The sequence below is a fragment of the Tachypleus tridentatus genome, chromosome 6, assembly GCF_004210375.1.
Source record: "Tachypleus tridentatus isolate NWPU-2018 chromosome 6, ASM421037v1, whole genome shotgun sequence".
Lineage (NCBI taxonomy): Eukaryota > Metazoa > Arthropoda > Merostomata > Xiphosura > Limulidae > Tachypleus > Tachypleus tridentatus.
Window position 1 is genome coordinate 153996861 of NC_134830.1, and position 15016 is coordinate 154011876.

The 15016-nt window shown below is 36.1% G+C and overlaps 3 protein-coding genes across 3 annotated transcripts in view; 2 read left to right on the plus strand and 1 right to left on the minus strand.

Moving 5' to 3' along the window:
• Positions 1 to 15016, plus strand: part of LOC143254124 (uncharacterized) — a 95376-nt gene that overhangs the window by 1179 nt on the left and 79181 nt on the right. The window lies entirely within an intron of this gene.
• LOC143254125 (leucine-rich repeats and immunoglobulin-like domains protein sma-10) lies at positions 382 to 4016 on the plus strand. Its single transcript, XM_076508916.1, has 3 exons — positions 382 to 1689; positions 2220 to 2368; positions 3784 to 4016. The coding sequence occupies exons 1-3, from the start codon at positions 1577 to 1579 to the stop codon at positions 3945 to 3947; spliced, it is 426 nt and encodes a 141-aa protein (XP_076365031.1). The 5' UTR covers positions 382 to 1576; the 3' UTR covers positions 3948 to 4016.
• Positions 7047 to 9726, minus strand: LOC143254118 (uncharacterized). Its single transcript, XM_076508910.1, has 4 exons — positions 9282 to 9726; positions 8421 to 9130; positions 7873 to 8021; positions 7047 to 7282 (listed from the first exon to the last, which is right to left on the minus strand). The coding sequence occupies exons 2-4, from the start codon at positions 8735 to 8737 to the stop codon at positions 7107 to 7109; spliced, it is 642 nt and encodes a 213-aa protein (XP_076365025.1). The 5' UTR covers positions 8738 to 9130; positions 9282 to 9726; the 3' UTR covers positions 7047 to 7106.

The following is a 15016-nucleotide window of genomic DNA, read 5'->3' on the forward strand; positions in this document are numbered from 1 at the left end:
AAATAGGGAAAGTTTAGGAAATAATCTGTTGAGGAATACCAGAAACTTTATTTATTTTGTTTTATGGCCCGGCATGGTCAAGCGCGTTAAAGCGTGCGACTCGTAATCCGAGGGTCGCGGGTTCGCATCCCGGTCGCGCCAAACATGCTCGCCCTTTCAAAAGTGGGGGCGTTATAAATTGACGGTGAATCCCACTATTCGTTGGTAAAAGAGTAGCCCAAGAGTGGTGGTTGGTGGTGGTTAGCTGCCTTCCCTCTAGTGTTACACCGCTAAATTAAAGACGGCTAGCGCAGATATCCCTCGTGTATCGTTGCGCGAAAATAAAAAACAAACAAACAAACATTACAGCATCCGTTTCAAAATGTCTCATTTTAATTCTACTTCGTGTCCCTCTAGTGGTGAGCTTATTATTCATATATTTTACACGGGTTCATAATAAATAAAAACCAGTAAGACAAGTAACCTTTAAAATATTCTTAACTTGACACATCAGTGTCGTAACCTGTGTTATTAAATATCTCTGTGGAGTGGAGTTAACTACTAATGCTCAAGACGGGAACTTAGTAACCGGTTTAGAAAAACCGGTTGTTTAAAACAAGTATTAAACGCGACGTGTATTTTTATTTCAGTGTACATTGAAATAGGTTCCAAGAACTGCTTTAGCAACTGAAGGATACGAAGTGACTTACGAGAGTATATCGGTGATTGTTTCTACTAGGGTGGCATCTTTAGCTTGGTTGAATTTATGTCAATAAGAAAGACTTTCCTTTTTGTCAATGTCACTTCGCTTGTGTCCTACAACTGTTTGTTGACTATTAGATTTTCGTTCTTTAATTTCTGGCCGGCAGGGTGCGTTGTGATTATCATTGAGTCGAAAGTAAGCATTTAGTTTTTATACAGAATACAAAACGTATATACATGTATATCGTTATGGTTAGGCTAAAATACGTTTATAATTTTGATATTTTTTGCTGTTACAGAAATGTTGGAGAAAATCCACGGTTATTCACTTTTACTGACCATTGTGACGTTGTTGCTGGATGTATTAGTGAAGGCGGACTGTCCTCCTACAGAAAACATTTATCCATGTTCTTGTAGTAGAAACGTTGATACTTGTTTCTATTCATGTAGAGGTCTCGATAATAACTCGTCGTTTCTCGTGTATCAACAGTTTCAGTCCTGTCCAATTATCTACTTTAGTATTATTTCTGGAGAAATTTCTTCTTTGCCACACCGTTTCTTTGGGTGGTTTGGTTCTGTGGAAAAATTCAGTTTGGACTCAACACACATGAAACTTGGATACTTAGGTGAACTATTGTCGGGTTTATCAGCTTTCCATGGATTATCAGTCAAAAACGAACTTCTTGTTTCCATGCAATGGGTTGATTTAGGAAGTAGTTTTGACTGGTCAGTTTTCTCAGCTGTGGACTTTGGACCAGAAGTGTCCACAACTTTCTTTTCCAATGTGTCCACATTTAATGAGTTAAGTCCTAGTTTTTATGGAGGGTTCTCATGCTCCAACATGAATTCATTAGTTGTGTCAATTGCTGGTCTGAAGACAGTGGCTTAAATACCCATGGGCCACTTTTCATCTTTGGTAAACGTCAACTTTGAAAGAAACTACTTAACAGAAATAAAGCGTTCGAACTTTCCAAGACCAGCATCAGAACTGGAGTATATAGATTTGAAGTAAGTATATCATTTACGTCTAACACCATTAATGCTAGTAACATCATCCTTTCACATACTAATCGCCCTTCGTCTTATGACAGATCATCCAATAGACAAGAAGTAATAGCTTGTGTTTTAATATTAATGGCAGATTTCAGTAACTTTAAAGATATTCAGATGATGTCGTTTCTGAACCATATGAACCTTTTGAGGATTTGTAAAGTTTTTATCAGTTTTAGTACTGTTTGAATAACACTAAGCTCCGCCTTCATTGTCTTTTTATTGATCCTCCAACGATGAATCTTAACAAGTGTCCTTCACCCAATAAAATACCAAGTGACGAAATAAATTAAACCTTGTATTGATGTGGACACCCACCTTTCAGGCACAAAATACGTTATTTATTTAATTAATGATAGTTTAATGTCATGATACAAACGAAATTTCTCATAATAATAAAATAAAAGTATGTGTCACCTCAGTGAATATAAAACAAACATATAAATATTTGTTCATGTAACCAATATCTCTGTTTCTTTTTTTAACAGCCAAAACCAAATACGTTTTATTCCGGAAGATCTGTTTACAGATATGCCCAAACTGAAATCGCTCGACATCTCCATCAATCAAATATCTGTGCTACCCGAACAAACTTTCAAACCAGTCTTCACGTCACTAGATAGACTTATTGTAATTGGTAGGTGTATTTTTCTCCAATGTTCACGTGACTTGATAGAATTGTTGTAACTGGTAGGCGTATTTTCTCCAACGTTCACGTGACTTGATAGAATTGTTGTAACTGGTTGGCGTATTTTCTCCGATGTTCACGTGACTTGATAGAATTGTTGTAATTGGTAGGTGTATTTTCTTCAATCTTTATGTCAGTTGATAGAATAAGTGTGATTGGTAAGTGTATTTTTTCTTTAAAAAACAACAGCAGAAAGAAAGAGAAATAGATCTTGATGTAGCTGTCATGAGCAAAATATCATAACAATTGAGAGATAATTATCAATACTAAAGTGATGCAGCAGTGGTTTCGAAATCGCGTGTCACGAGAATTTGACCACAAGAAATATAATTAAGAGCACACATAAAAATAACTGTATAAACAATAGCAGAGCTGTGGTACAAATCAAGGAACAAACAATAGCAGAGCTGTGGTACAAATCAAGGAACAAACAATAGCAGAGCTGTTGTACAAATCTAGGAACAAATAATAGCAGAGCTGTGGTACAAATCAAGGAACAAACAATGGTAGAGCAGTGGTAAAAATCAAGGAACAAATAATAGCAGAGCTGTGGTACAAATCAAGGAACAAACAATAGCAGAGCTGTGGTACAAATCAAAAAACAAACAATAGCAGAGCTGTGGTACAAATCAAGGAACAAACAACAACAGAGCTGTGGTACAAATCAAGGAACAAACAATAGCAGAGCTGGGGTACAAATCAAGGTAAGCATGTTTGGATGTCGTCAGAGAAAAGGGACACGTCACGTTTCGATACCTCTGGTGGGTTGAGCACAGATAGCCCATCGTGTAGGTTTGTGCCTAATTCTAAAACAAACAAACATGAAAGAGGTTTGGACAATATTGGCACAGAGGGTTTATTAATATAGCTCTTTTTTTCTTTATACTAGGACAGAAATGTCAACAGTAGCAAAAGTAAGTTGAAATAAATCAATCCACAAATATAAGTTACACAGTTCCTTATTAGACAACTGTCCTATCGTCTCTAATTTATAAAAAAAGAACAAACCACATGGAAGGAAGCTAGTCAACACCACCTACCACCAACTCTTTAAACTATTAATAACCAACGAATAATAAGATTGACCATCACATAGTCACGCCCCAGAACTTGAAAAGGCGAGTATGTTCTTGGAAGGAATTGATTGTTTATACGCTAAAATTTGGGATTAAATCCCTTCAATTGGTACAACGCGGATAACCAGTTTGTAGCTTTACAATTAATATTAGAATTTTATTTTTAAAATGCTAACCCTATAATGACATTTCTGGTGAATTCCTGAATGCAAATTAGTGAATTTCCTTCTAGAAAATTTTTATTCCACAATATATGATCAATGAAACAAAGAACGTTATTACTTTTAGGTTTACCCTTCACATGTGACTGTCGTCTATCCTGGATTAAACCTCAATGGAAAGAGAAAGTCGTTGATGCTAGTGGAATGGCACGAGTCGTCACGTGCAGAGAACCTCCCAATCTTGCTGGGAGACGGGTTCCAGACCTCAAGGCTGAAGATTTGACTTGCTAACTTGGACTGGGATAAAATATACATTTCAGTTTATAGTAATAATAAATAAATAGTAATAATGAATAAAGTGTTTTATCAGCTTTCGTATTGTGTGGTTATTGCCTTCTTAAAGTGGCTTCCTTTTTATTAGATGCTCGTCGGTTAGGGCGCTCAACTCCCAATCTGCAGGTCTAAATCCCCGTCACACGGAATGCGTTCGCCCTTTCAGCCGTGGGGTAGTTGTAATGTGACGGTAAATACCATTATTCATTGGTAAAAGGGTGGGTCAAGAGTTGGCGGTGGGTGGTATTGACTAACTGCCTTTCCTCTAATCTATAACTTTTGAAATAGGGGCGACCCTCTTGTAGCTTTTCTCAAAACTCAAACCAAGTTATCATTCAGATAAATACAATATTTTTTCACTAATGAAGGTAGTAATGTACATAAATATTGGCCACATTGAATAGAATTAACGTGAATGCAGCGACCTCTTGTTATAATTACTTTTGGCATTGGAATCGTATCATTCGTTTATCTGTCAAATATAACTCGCTGTTTACTAATTTCGACAACTGGTGGACATAGAAAGAACCAACTTTCTGATGTCACTTAGCTGACGAGAAATGGTTTACCAGGTTTTTACTTCAGTTTACCTTACTTACGAGAAAACGTTGGTTTTTTTAATTACTGCGAAACAGTAAAAAAAAATGTTTTATTGCTAGTCAAACTGTTCATCTTCTCCCTAATATGGGTATCGAAATATGATTTTTTAGAGTTGTAAACCCTCAGATTTACGCTGAAACTTATGTCGCCACAGTAACCACAGTAAAAACAATGAAAAGTGGTAATTGCAAAAGAGAAAGTATTAAACCAGGTATTTTGTGGTTTTATTTATGGATAATATCCATAAAGAGCTATCCGTTCTGTGCTCGCCGTACTTATCTAACCTCCAATTTTAATGATAAGACCTCTCAAGATTACTGCTGACCTACCTGGAAACGTGTTCCGTGGTATCAACGTCGTTGACGTGTAACGGACATATACGTCACGAAGTCAACCTACACCGCTGAATTACCAAGGAGTGTGTTTATTTGTTCCAGCATCAATGTCGTTTATAACACCTCGATGTCGCCGTATAATTATTTTTTGTGTGTATATGTGTTCTTACCTTCAAATGATTTTCTTAGTGAGTAAAAAAAACAAAAAAACTTTTAGTGTTAAAGTAATAAACCAGAAGAAATCACGAAAAAATTTAACTTTTGATTTATTTCATTTGTTTATTTGGTGAATTTCGTATAAAGCTACTAGAAGACTATCTGTAGCAGCTGTTCCATATTTCGAAGTGATAGACTCGAGCTAAGTCAACATTACCCATCGCCATGGAATTGGTTGTAAATTATAACGTCCTTTCGAGTGAAAGAGCGAACATGTTTGATAACGGAATTCGAAAGCCCTAACCACACAATGCTCTGGAGTGCAGACACTGGGATATTGTCTACTACAGATTTGAACAGTGAGACTTTCCTAATAAACTGTTTAATAATCCTTTTCATTGTTCTTTTTATGTATTATCAGCCCGTATATAATATTTCTTGAAACGTTGTAATGATAAATGTATAGAGAACGAGTGATATATATTCACCACGAGAGGGAAACACATAGTTTAGAATTATGATGCATCGTTTCAAAGCAGTTCCTCCAGTTCGTATGTTTGTTTGAAGTCAAGCACAAAGCGTACACAATGTACTCTGTCCACAAACGGTATAGAAACCCATTTTTAGTGTTGTAAGTCCGGAGACATACTGCTGTGTCACTAGAGGGCAGTTCGTACGTAGTTATAAATTCAGCTTATTTAATAATAGTAATATACTTATATATAACTTTTGTTCAGAGTTTTTGCAAAAGTTAACATAGGATACACAATGAGCTTACCACAGATATAAAAACGTCATGTGTCTTAAGACTTGCGGATGAGCCACTTGGTACTGTTTCTGTTTCATCTGTCATTATTTTTCGATCGTAATTTTTTTATACGAGTCTCAGTCACAAATAGAGTTCCCGCTTTAAGAAAAAATATTATTTGGAAAATTGTCATCAAACATCTGTGTGTTTATTGTATTGTTAAGCATAATGGGCTATATTCGCTGCACCCATCGGAGGGAAAGAACCCCGAAGTTTAACCTTAATGCCGAGCCATCGCGTACATACTGTAGAAGCCACCTAGTAGCAAAATACGTTACCAGGATGGTTAGAAACAAGTAAAATATAGAAAACGACAACAGTTTAATCACACAAATATAAACATGAAATTTCTAAATACCATTATGTTAGTTTAATACAAAACTCAATGATTAGAAGTTCACATCCACTATTAGGTTGTTCGAAAAATAATGTTGGATTTTAAATTTTAGATTGAATAAGAAATAACAATATTCAAAATCAACGTATTAATCAGAGTAGAAACCTGGTGAATCTACACACTTTTTGTCAACAATAAACAAGACTCTTTTGCCATGACGATAAAACTTTGAAAACCTATAACTTTTGAACAACGTGTGGTCGAGTATTATCATAAAACAAGATTGGTCCTCTTTCTTCGATTGACCAATGCTGACATTTGTTTTACTCAACTTTCTAAGAATTACTTCCAATTCTTGACAGTAAACTTCCACAGTGATATTCTGGTCCTGGTTAAACAAGCTGTAATAGATAATACCGGTCACAGACAACCATACAGTGCCCACTATCTTCTGTTCGTGAAATGTTGGTTTGGGAATTGTTTTGGAGTTTCGTCACGGTTGATCCATTGTGCAGATCGTTTTCTGTTGTTGTAAAGGATCCACTTTCAGTCGCAGGTGACAATTCAGTCAAGAAATGTTTTTTTTTTTTTTGTGTTTGGCACTAAGTATCGACCGAGAATTGCGAGCTCGAATCCCCCTAACCGAACATATTTGCACTTTCAGCTGTGGGGGCGTTATAGTGGTAAAAGTATAGCACAAGAATTGGCGGTGGATGGTGTTGACTAACTGCCTTTCTTCTAGTTTACCACTAATAAATTAGGGACAGCTGGTGCAGAGAGTCCTCGTGTAGCTTTACGTGAAATTCGAAACAAACAAAGAAACCAGTTACATGATATTTATTATTGTTTCACAATACAATGATTATTTCATTCCACTTAATTTAGAGTTTAACCTTACAAGTCAAGTCTTGCACTTGCAGGTCACGGACTCGCCTCCCAGCAAGGTCAGGAGGTTCTTTACACGTGACAGGCCAGACCATTCCACTGGCATCTATGACTTTTTCTCTCCAATAAGGTAATATCCAAGCCAGACGACAGTCACAGGTCAGCGATAACCCTAAAAAAAATAATATTTTATCACTAAACTCGTGTATTTTGTGATAAAACTATAAAATAACAATAGCTGTTTGATTCACTTCACTTCAATATTTTTGTAACAAATGCCTAAAAAATAACTTAGAAAAAGCTTCGTGTACTTTAGAAGAGCGATATTTTGTGGAATACTTTGTTGCCTCAAATGACAAAATTAGCACATAAATATTTCATATATGGCTAATTTCCGGCCACTTGAGAGCAAATTGCAGAGAACAACTTATGATAAATTTTAATTATATAATAAATTAAAGTTTTAAAATTTACAAAACAGACAAGATGTGCTAGTGTTATATAACAGGAATTACAGTAATATCATTCAAGAACACAAGTATAACATTTCTGTGTTTTACTTCGAAGCGTTAATTAAAGAAAAAGACGTGTCACCAAAGGATCACAGCGCCCTCTATAAGTCTGAATATTTTCGGAATTAATAAATAAGTTTCAGTACCCTCTGATGTGTTGTTTAAATTTTATAACTACATTAAAGGTAACAGTCAAATCAAGTTTGTTTTTTAAATTTTCGCATATATATCTTTTAATTTGTTTACTTACCAAGTGCAATAAGTCTATCAAGTGAAGTAATAATTGGTTTGAAGGTTTCTTCGGCTAACACAGATATCTGATTGATAGAAATATCCAGTCTTTTGAGCTTAAACATATCCGTGAACAGATCGTCTGGAAGATAACTTATTTGGTTTCGGCTGACAAAAAAAAAGAAAAAAAAAAGAACAGACATGTGTTAAAAATGATTAATATTTAAATTCCAAATTAACGCATAAATTAATAAGACATGTTAAAATATTCACAAACATTAATCAAAATAGTACAGTAATTCTTATCAACCTCAGCGTTTCGAAAGCATAAAAAGGTCGTTAAGCCTTTTACGTTAAGTCTCAATATATATTGTTCGTGGTAAAAGAAGTCTTTGGTACGTGTTTGGTTTCATTCAAAATCCAACTTTCAAACTAATTATCAACATATAGAAATACAAAGTCCAGTTGGTAATATTTCGCCTGTTCAAAGTGAACTAAAACATTAGCACACAAATAACTTGCGTCATAGATATCAGAAACGATATAAAACGTAAATGATATACTTACTTCAAATCTATATTCTCTAGTTCTGGTGCTGGTCTTGGAAAGTTCGAATGTTTTATTTCTGTTAAGGAGTTTCTTTCAAAGTTCATGTTTATTAAAGACGAAAACTGACCCGTAGGTATTTCAGCCACTGTCTTCACACGACCAAGTGAAACAACTAGTGAGTTCATGTTAGAACGTGAAAACCCTCCATAAAACTCAGGACTTAACTCGTTAAATTCGGACATATTGGAAGAGAAAGTTGTAGACACGTCTGGTCCAAAATTCACAGCTGAAAAAACTGACCAGTCAAAACTACTTCCTAAATCAACCCATTGCATGTAAACAGAAAACTCGTTTTTGACTGATAATCCATCGAAAGCTGATAAACCGGACGATGGTTCACCTAAATATCCAAGTTTCAAGTGTACTAAGTCCAAACCGAATTTTTCCACAGAACCAAACCCCCCCAAAGAAACGGTGTGGCAAAGAAGAAATTTCTCCAGAAATGATACTAAAGTAGATAATTTGACAAGATCGAAACTGTTGATACACGAGAAACGACGAGTTATTATCGAGACCTCTACATGAATAGAAACAAGTATCAACGTTTCTACTACAAGAACAGGGATAAATGTTTTCTGTAGGAGGACAGTCTGCCTTCACTGATACACCCAGCAACAACGTCACAATGGTCAGTAAAAGGGACCAATCCTTTGATTTTCCCGACATTCCTGTAAGATAAAAGTACTTAACGAATTATTTCTTTCATACAGTAACTTAAATATGTTTTACAGACAATTTTAAACAGAGAAATACAAGTTGTACAGATTACAACAGTATGAACAGAAGTAACACTGTAACATTAACAAACAAGCACCTCACCTGAAAATATAAACTTATCCAATATAAATCAAAACGTTTCTGATGTCCAAACGAACTTGTTTTCTTTATGTTACTTGTTTTCGTGCTCTTTGTTTTATCAAGTTTTCGGTTTTTTAAATAAACTCAAGTAAACACTGATAACAGAACACGTGTTGATTCTCACTGTTATCTGTGTATCTTCAAACAGCTGGATGTGGATGTGATATCTGTTACTATGGTAAACTGAGCTGCTGAAGAAAAGATAAATTATCATATAATTCACACGTTTTATAGAAGTATTGAGATTGGAAGTGTACTGGTCTGGGCGAAACCACTACTAATATTTCTGAGGGATGTCCATCAACGTGTGTTTTTAGATTCAAAACTGGATGATATGTTAAACATGATACCAGAACTCAGTTGTATTAGTTATAGTTTTTAAGCAAATTGTGAAACAGTATTAAAAACTTTGTTGGAGTCTATGTGGAATAGTGTCCTCTATATCCGTTTGTTTGTTGTTAAAACTACACAAAGGTTAATCTGTATTGTGCTCACCACGGTTATCAAAACTTTGTTTTCAGTGTCATCCTTCCGGGGGGAAGTGTTCTATATTTACAAATAAAATACGTCACACATCGACACAGGCTGGTAATGGCTGCAACTTTACCCTAGCTGTTTTAATATGTGTTGTTGTTTTTCATATGAAATGGTGAAATGAAAAAAAAATGGTTCAATGGATTTTTAATTTCTTTTGTTCCAAATCTTAAAAACAAATTAAAATTTAATTTAGTAAAATATGAGGTCAAGGTCACATCTAAGATGTGTGGTTCTAAAATTCGTGGTTCAATCTCTGTGGTGTGCATAACGTAGAAGGCCTAAACTATTAGCTTTGTGCTTAATAATAAATTGGCAAACAACAAGTTACAAGTATCGGTCAAATTGTATTCTCTTGAATAAGAAATTCAATGGGATTTGATCGAGTTGTGTAAAATTGTGAAAAGAATCGTTAATATTAATGTCTTATCTTTTGGCCCAGCATGGCCAGGTTGTTAAGGCACTCTGCTCGTAATCTGAGGGTCTCGTTATAATGTGACAGCCATTCCTACTGTTCGTTGGTAAAAGAATAGCCCAAAAGTTGGCGGTGGATGGTGACGACTCGCTGCTTTCCCTCTAGCCTTACATTGCTAAACAAAGAACGGCTGGCCCAGATAGCTCTCGCATAGTTTTGCGAGAAATTCAAAAACAAACAAACCTCACTGAACTTTTTTTTTTAACAACCTAAATGGAATAAACTTTCTCCCGGAAAATTGGTGAGTGTGATTTTCCAAAAGGTACCTTAGAAAGTTAAAAATATTGACGTACGTGCTATGTGGTATTTGACCACAAACTTAAAATATCATATTAAGGATGAGCTATGTCTGCGAATGTAGAGAAAAAAGTAATTATTCACATTTTAATACAGGTCTTTAAGTTACCTTCGTAGCGTAAAGCCACAAAATGTAATATCTATATTCTGTCGACCGATGGGAATTGAACCTGAGATTTTAGGATTGTAACTTTGTACCGTTGAGTAAATGTCCAGATTTCGAAAGCACTCGGGTTAGAGTATTTTATAACTGATAGGTGTATGTTGTTGCTGCTTTCAGAAGGTGGTGCAAATAAAAAATACTAGAAAATTATAGGCGGAACAAATATTAATCAAATAAAAATCTGTCAAGAAATATTTAACAAAATAAACAAAGCTAATGCCCATCATGTCCTGGTGGTCAGGGCGCTTGACTCGTAATCTGAAGGTCGCGGATTCGAATCTTCATTCCACCAAACGTGCTCGCCCTTTTAGCCGTGGTAGCGTTATAATGTGACGATCAATATTCGTTGGTAAAAGAGTAGCCCAAGAGTTGGCGGTGTGTGATGATGACTAGCGGCCTTCCCGATATAGTTTATCATTTCATAAGTTGAGATCACTCCTCAACTCTACACGAGGAAAGATGATGGGAACGATCCTGTGTACTGTCGATGTTTTTTCATTCTCAACCTGCCTGGCTTGAAACCCACGTTATCAAAACAGTGGGATCCAACACAAAACATGAGCGTTCAAAGTGGTTTTGACAAAGCTTTGCATGGTGTGAAGGAGTCCAGTTCTTCCTACTGACCATCCGCACCCACTGTCGCCACCTTGCCGGTTCCTTCTCCTTGCACGGAAACAAAAAGAACCTTTTGCCTGATGCCGAACCATTTTACAACCATAAGCGATGCAGTAAACCATGTTATCATAAAACAAACATAAAGTAGCAATATCAAGACACAAAATAGTCTCACAAAGTATGTAATCCGAAAAAAAGCACCGATAGATTTATATAAAACACCAGTACAAAATGGTCGGCGCGCATTGAAGCGTGTTTGACAACTATTACGTCATAGTTGTAAAACATCAGGGAAACAGCCGAACGACCGAGAGGAACTTGAGTTCGAGGGCCTGCATATTTTGTTTCATTTTTATTCAAACACTAAAGTGTTTAAAAATATGGCAACCACACAAGAACTATACCTAACCAAAGTACAGTTTCTAAGGCAATTATTAAATTTGTTGAAAATTCACCTTTAAATCGCAAAACATTGCAGTGAAGCTTTATAGCAAATGTAGGTGTTAAGATATAATATTAGTCTTTGGAATTCAGGAAGTGCGATATCTGGCAGTCATGATATGTTGTGACAGCGGGATATAATGACGTATATAGCAACGTATATATTACCAACACATCAAGTGATGGAAACATTGTTTGAGCCACGATAGAGTTTGTTTGGTTTAAGATTAAGCACAAAACAACACAATGAGTTGTCTGTACTTATCACGCCACGGGTATCGAAACCCAGATTTTAGCGTTCTAAGTCCTCAGACATACCGTTATGCCACTAGGGGTCTCCAAAATAAGGTATCAAAGTTATTACTAGTCTTTATTTGTTGTTTTATATTCATGCAAAACCACTTTAAACTGTCCTTAATTTTACCCTTTCAGACTAGGGTAAAATGAACTAATAATATTATCCACTGTTAATTTTTGGGCTAATCTAATCGATTGTAGCGAATTTATCTATTTACTTTATTACACGATTAAGATCCTAAAATTTAGAGTGATATTTTTTAATATTCTCTATGTTTCTGTCAGGGTGCAACCCTCACGTGCATCGTACGGTACTGTAATCATTAGGCTACCCTCGGTCCTATTATTAGTGTTTTAATATTTTTTTATTTACACACCAGATAAGTATAAGTCTTTAAATACATACCTGCATAACATAAAGTGTGCAACGAAAAGACTGATAACATGAACGCTGTCAAAATGTAACTTTATCAGCTGGACAGTTACCAGAAAGGGTAAAATAAAGGTCAAGGACGAATTTTAAAAATGGAGATAAAACTTTTCTAACGCAACACAGGCTAATACTGTGGTAAACTGTTGTACAACACAGTGACTTAACACCTTGAAGACGTGACTTTTCCGGTTTACTAATTGAACACAAAATGTACAATTATTTACAAGATTACAACTAAGCTTTCAACAACACGAACGTACATTGTTCGTTATTGGAACTAAACATTATTTTCGTCCGCAGTGGGCTCGGCGTGACCAGGTGGTCAGGACACTCGACTCGTAATCTAATGATTGCGGGTTCGAATCGCCTGGACACTAAATTTGCTCGCCCTTTCAACCGTGGGGTCGTTATAATGTAACGATCAATCCCACTATTCGTTAGTAAAAGAGTAGACCAAGAGTTGAAGGTGGGTGGTGATGACTAGTTGTCTTTCCACTGAAAGGCTAGCGCAGATAGCCCTCCTGCAACTTCGCGCGAAATTCCAAACAAACAAACAAATCGTTAGAAATTCTATCACGAAAGCAGCTTTGCCATCATGTTGTCCAACAATGAAAAAGATGGCAGAAAAAATAAATTATGACGATTCTAAAACTCCGGTCAAAATTGCATTACAGACTCTCAGTAATAGAAATAGTTCTAATAACTCAAAAATTAAAATACTTTTACATGATGCTAAGATCTTTAACCATCATGCCTATCGAATAAATTCCAAAAGAAGCAATTTGAAATTGTCGGATATGTATTTCAAAAGTTTTCTTTTAATTTCGCGCAAAACTACACGAGGGCTATCTGCGCTAGCCGTCACTAATTTAGCAGTGTAAGACTACAGGGAAGATAGTTAGTCGTCACCACCCACCGCCAACTCTTAGGAAACTCTTTTACCAATGAATAGTGGGATTAACCTCACATTATAACGCTCCGACGGCTAAAAGAGCGACCATGTTTGGTGCGAGAAGGATTCGAACCCTCGACCCGCAAATTACAGTCAAACGTTTTAACCCACCTGGCCATGCCGGACCGTTTAAAAAGTAACCTTGTTAGGGTAAACTCTTCGGTATTTATGACAAAGCTACTAAGGCCTAACACTGGGTCAAATTTTATATTTGTTGTTTGTTTTTGTATTACTAGCAAAGCAATTAAGTCTATCTCTTTTGCTTCCAATTTTGAACTATTGACCAGAGGAAGGACAAGCAGTCAACAGTACCCTACCACTCCCATCCGAGCTAAGGGATCGACTGTCACACACATTACGTCCTAACCGCTTAAAGAGGGCTAGCAGTCAACAGTACCATACCACTCCCATCCGAGCTAAGGGATCGACTGTCACACTTATTACGTGCTTACCGCTTAAAGAGGGCAAGCAGTCAACAGTATCCTGCCACTCCCATCCGAGCTAAGAGATTGACTGACACACGTATTACGTGCTTACCGCTTAAAGTGCAGGAATTTTTGTTGCATCTCAAATATTCGAAAGCAACTCGTCTTCCGGGACTCTACCATAAGCCAGACCAACTTTTTTTCTGGTTTTGTTTTGTGAAATTATAAAATAATAAATATTTTCAAAGTTAGAACATTTGTAACCGGATGTGTTGTTAATAAGATACAGTTACTTATGGTGATAAACTGTGTACTTTGATATCACGTTATATTTACTTATGTTTCTCAAATGTACGATAACGATTTATTTGTTATCAAGGCTTAGTGGCTAGGGCATTCGACGTGCAATCTGAAGGTTGCGGGTTTGAAGCCCATCTCTGAACATGGTTGCTCTTTCAGTTGCGGGCAGTTATTATATGGTTGTCAATCCCACTCCTGGTTGGTAAACGATTAGCCCAATAGTTGATGTTAGATGGTTATGACCAGCTGTCTTCCCTCTATTCTAGCTCTGATAGAGGTGCTTTGTGCCGAATTCAAAACAAATTAGTGAAGTCTCAAGTTTGGAGGTCTTGGATTTGTTGCCCGGAATTTTATATATATATGTGGTAGGGTGAGCCCCTTTACCAGCATTAAGATTATTCTCTCTCTCCAGTAACGTTTAAACTTCGAAATCCTGAAAAGAGTTTCCATCTAAACACTTTATCATATGTTGGAATGATTTTGTGTGAGTTTATATAGTTTGGTGGTATAGTACCTCAAAGCTGTTATGTACATATGTGTACGTGTCTTATTTCAGCACTTGTTCACTCCACGTATCTCTCTGAGGATGTACAATGGATACATGAATACACAGTAAATTTACTCATTGTACTTAGCCTATTTGCTTCTGAAGTGACAAAATTCTACAATTTATTCGTGGCTTGAATATAAAATTAGGTTTAGTACAGTATTCTAATAATTTGCTTCAACCAGCTCTCTTGACCCAGGAATGATAAAGTTACATA

Coding starts and splice junctions, on each gene's coding strand:
- LOC143254118 (XM_076508910.1), bottom strand. CDS start 8,737: ATGCAATGGGTTGATTTAGGAAGTAGTTTTGACTGGTCAGTTTTTTCA. Junction 8,022..8,420: donor CTAGAGAATATAGATTTGAA/GTAAGTATATCA, acceptor TTTTTTTGTCAG/CCGAAACCAAATAAGTTATC. Junction 7,283..7,872: donor TGATAGACTTATTGCACTTG/GTAAGTAAACAA, acceptor TATTTTTTTTAG/GGTTATCGCTGACCTGTGAC.
- LOC143254125 (XM_076508916.1), top strand. CDS start 1,577: ATGGGCCACTTTTCATCTTTGGTAAACGTCAACTTTGAAAGAAACTAC. Junction 1,690..2,219: donor CTGGAGTATATAGATTTGAA/GTAAGTATATCA, acceptor TTTTTTTAACAG/CCAAAACCAAATACGTTTTA. Junction 2,369..3,783: donor AGATAGACTTATTGTAATTG/GTAGGTGTATTT, acceptor TATTACTTTTAG/GTTTACCCTTCACATGTGAC.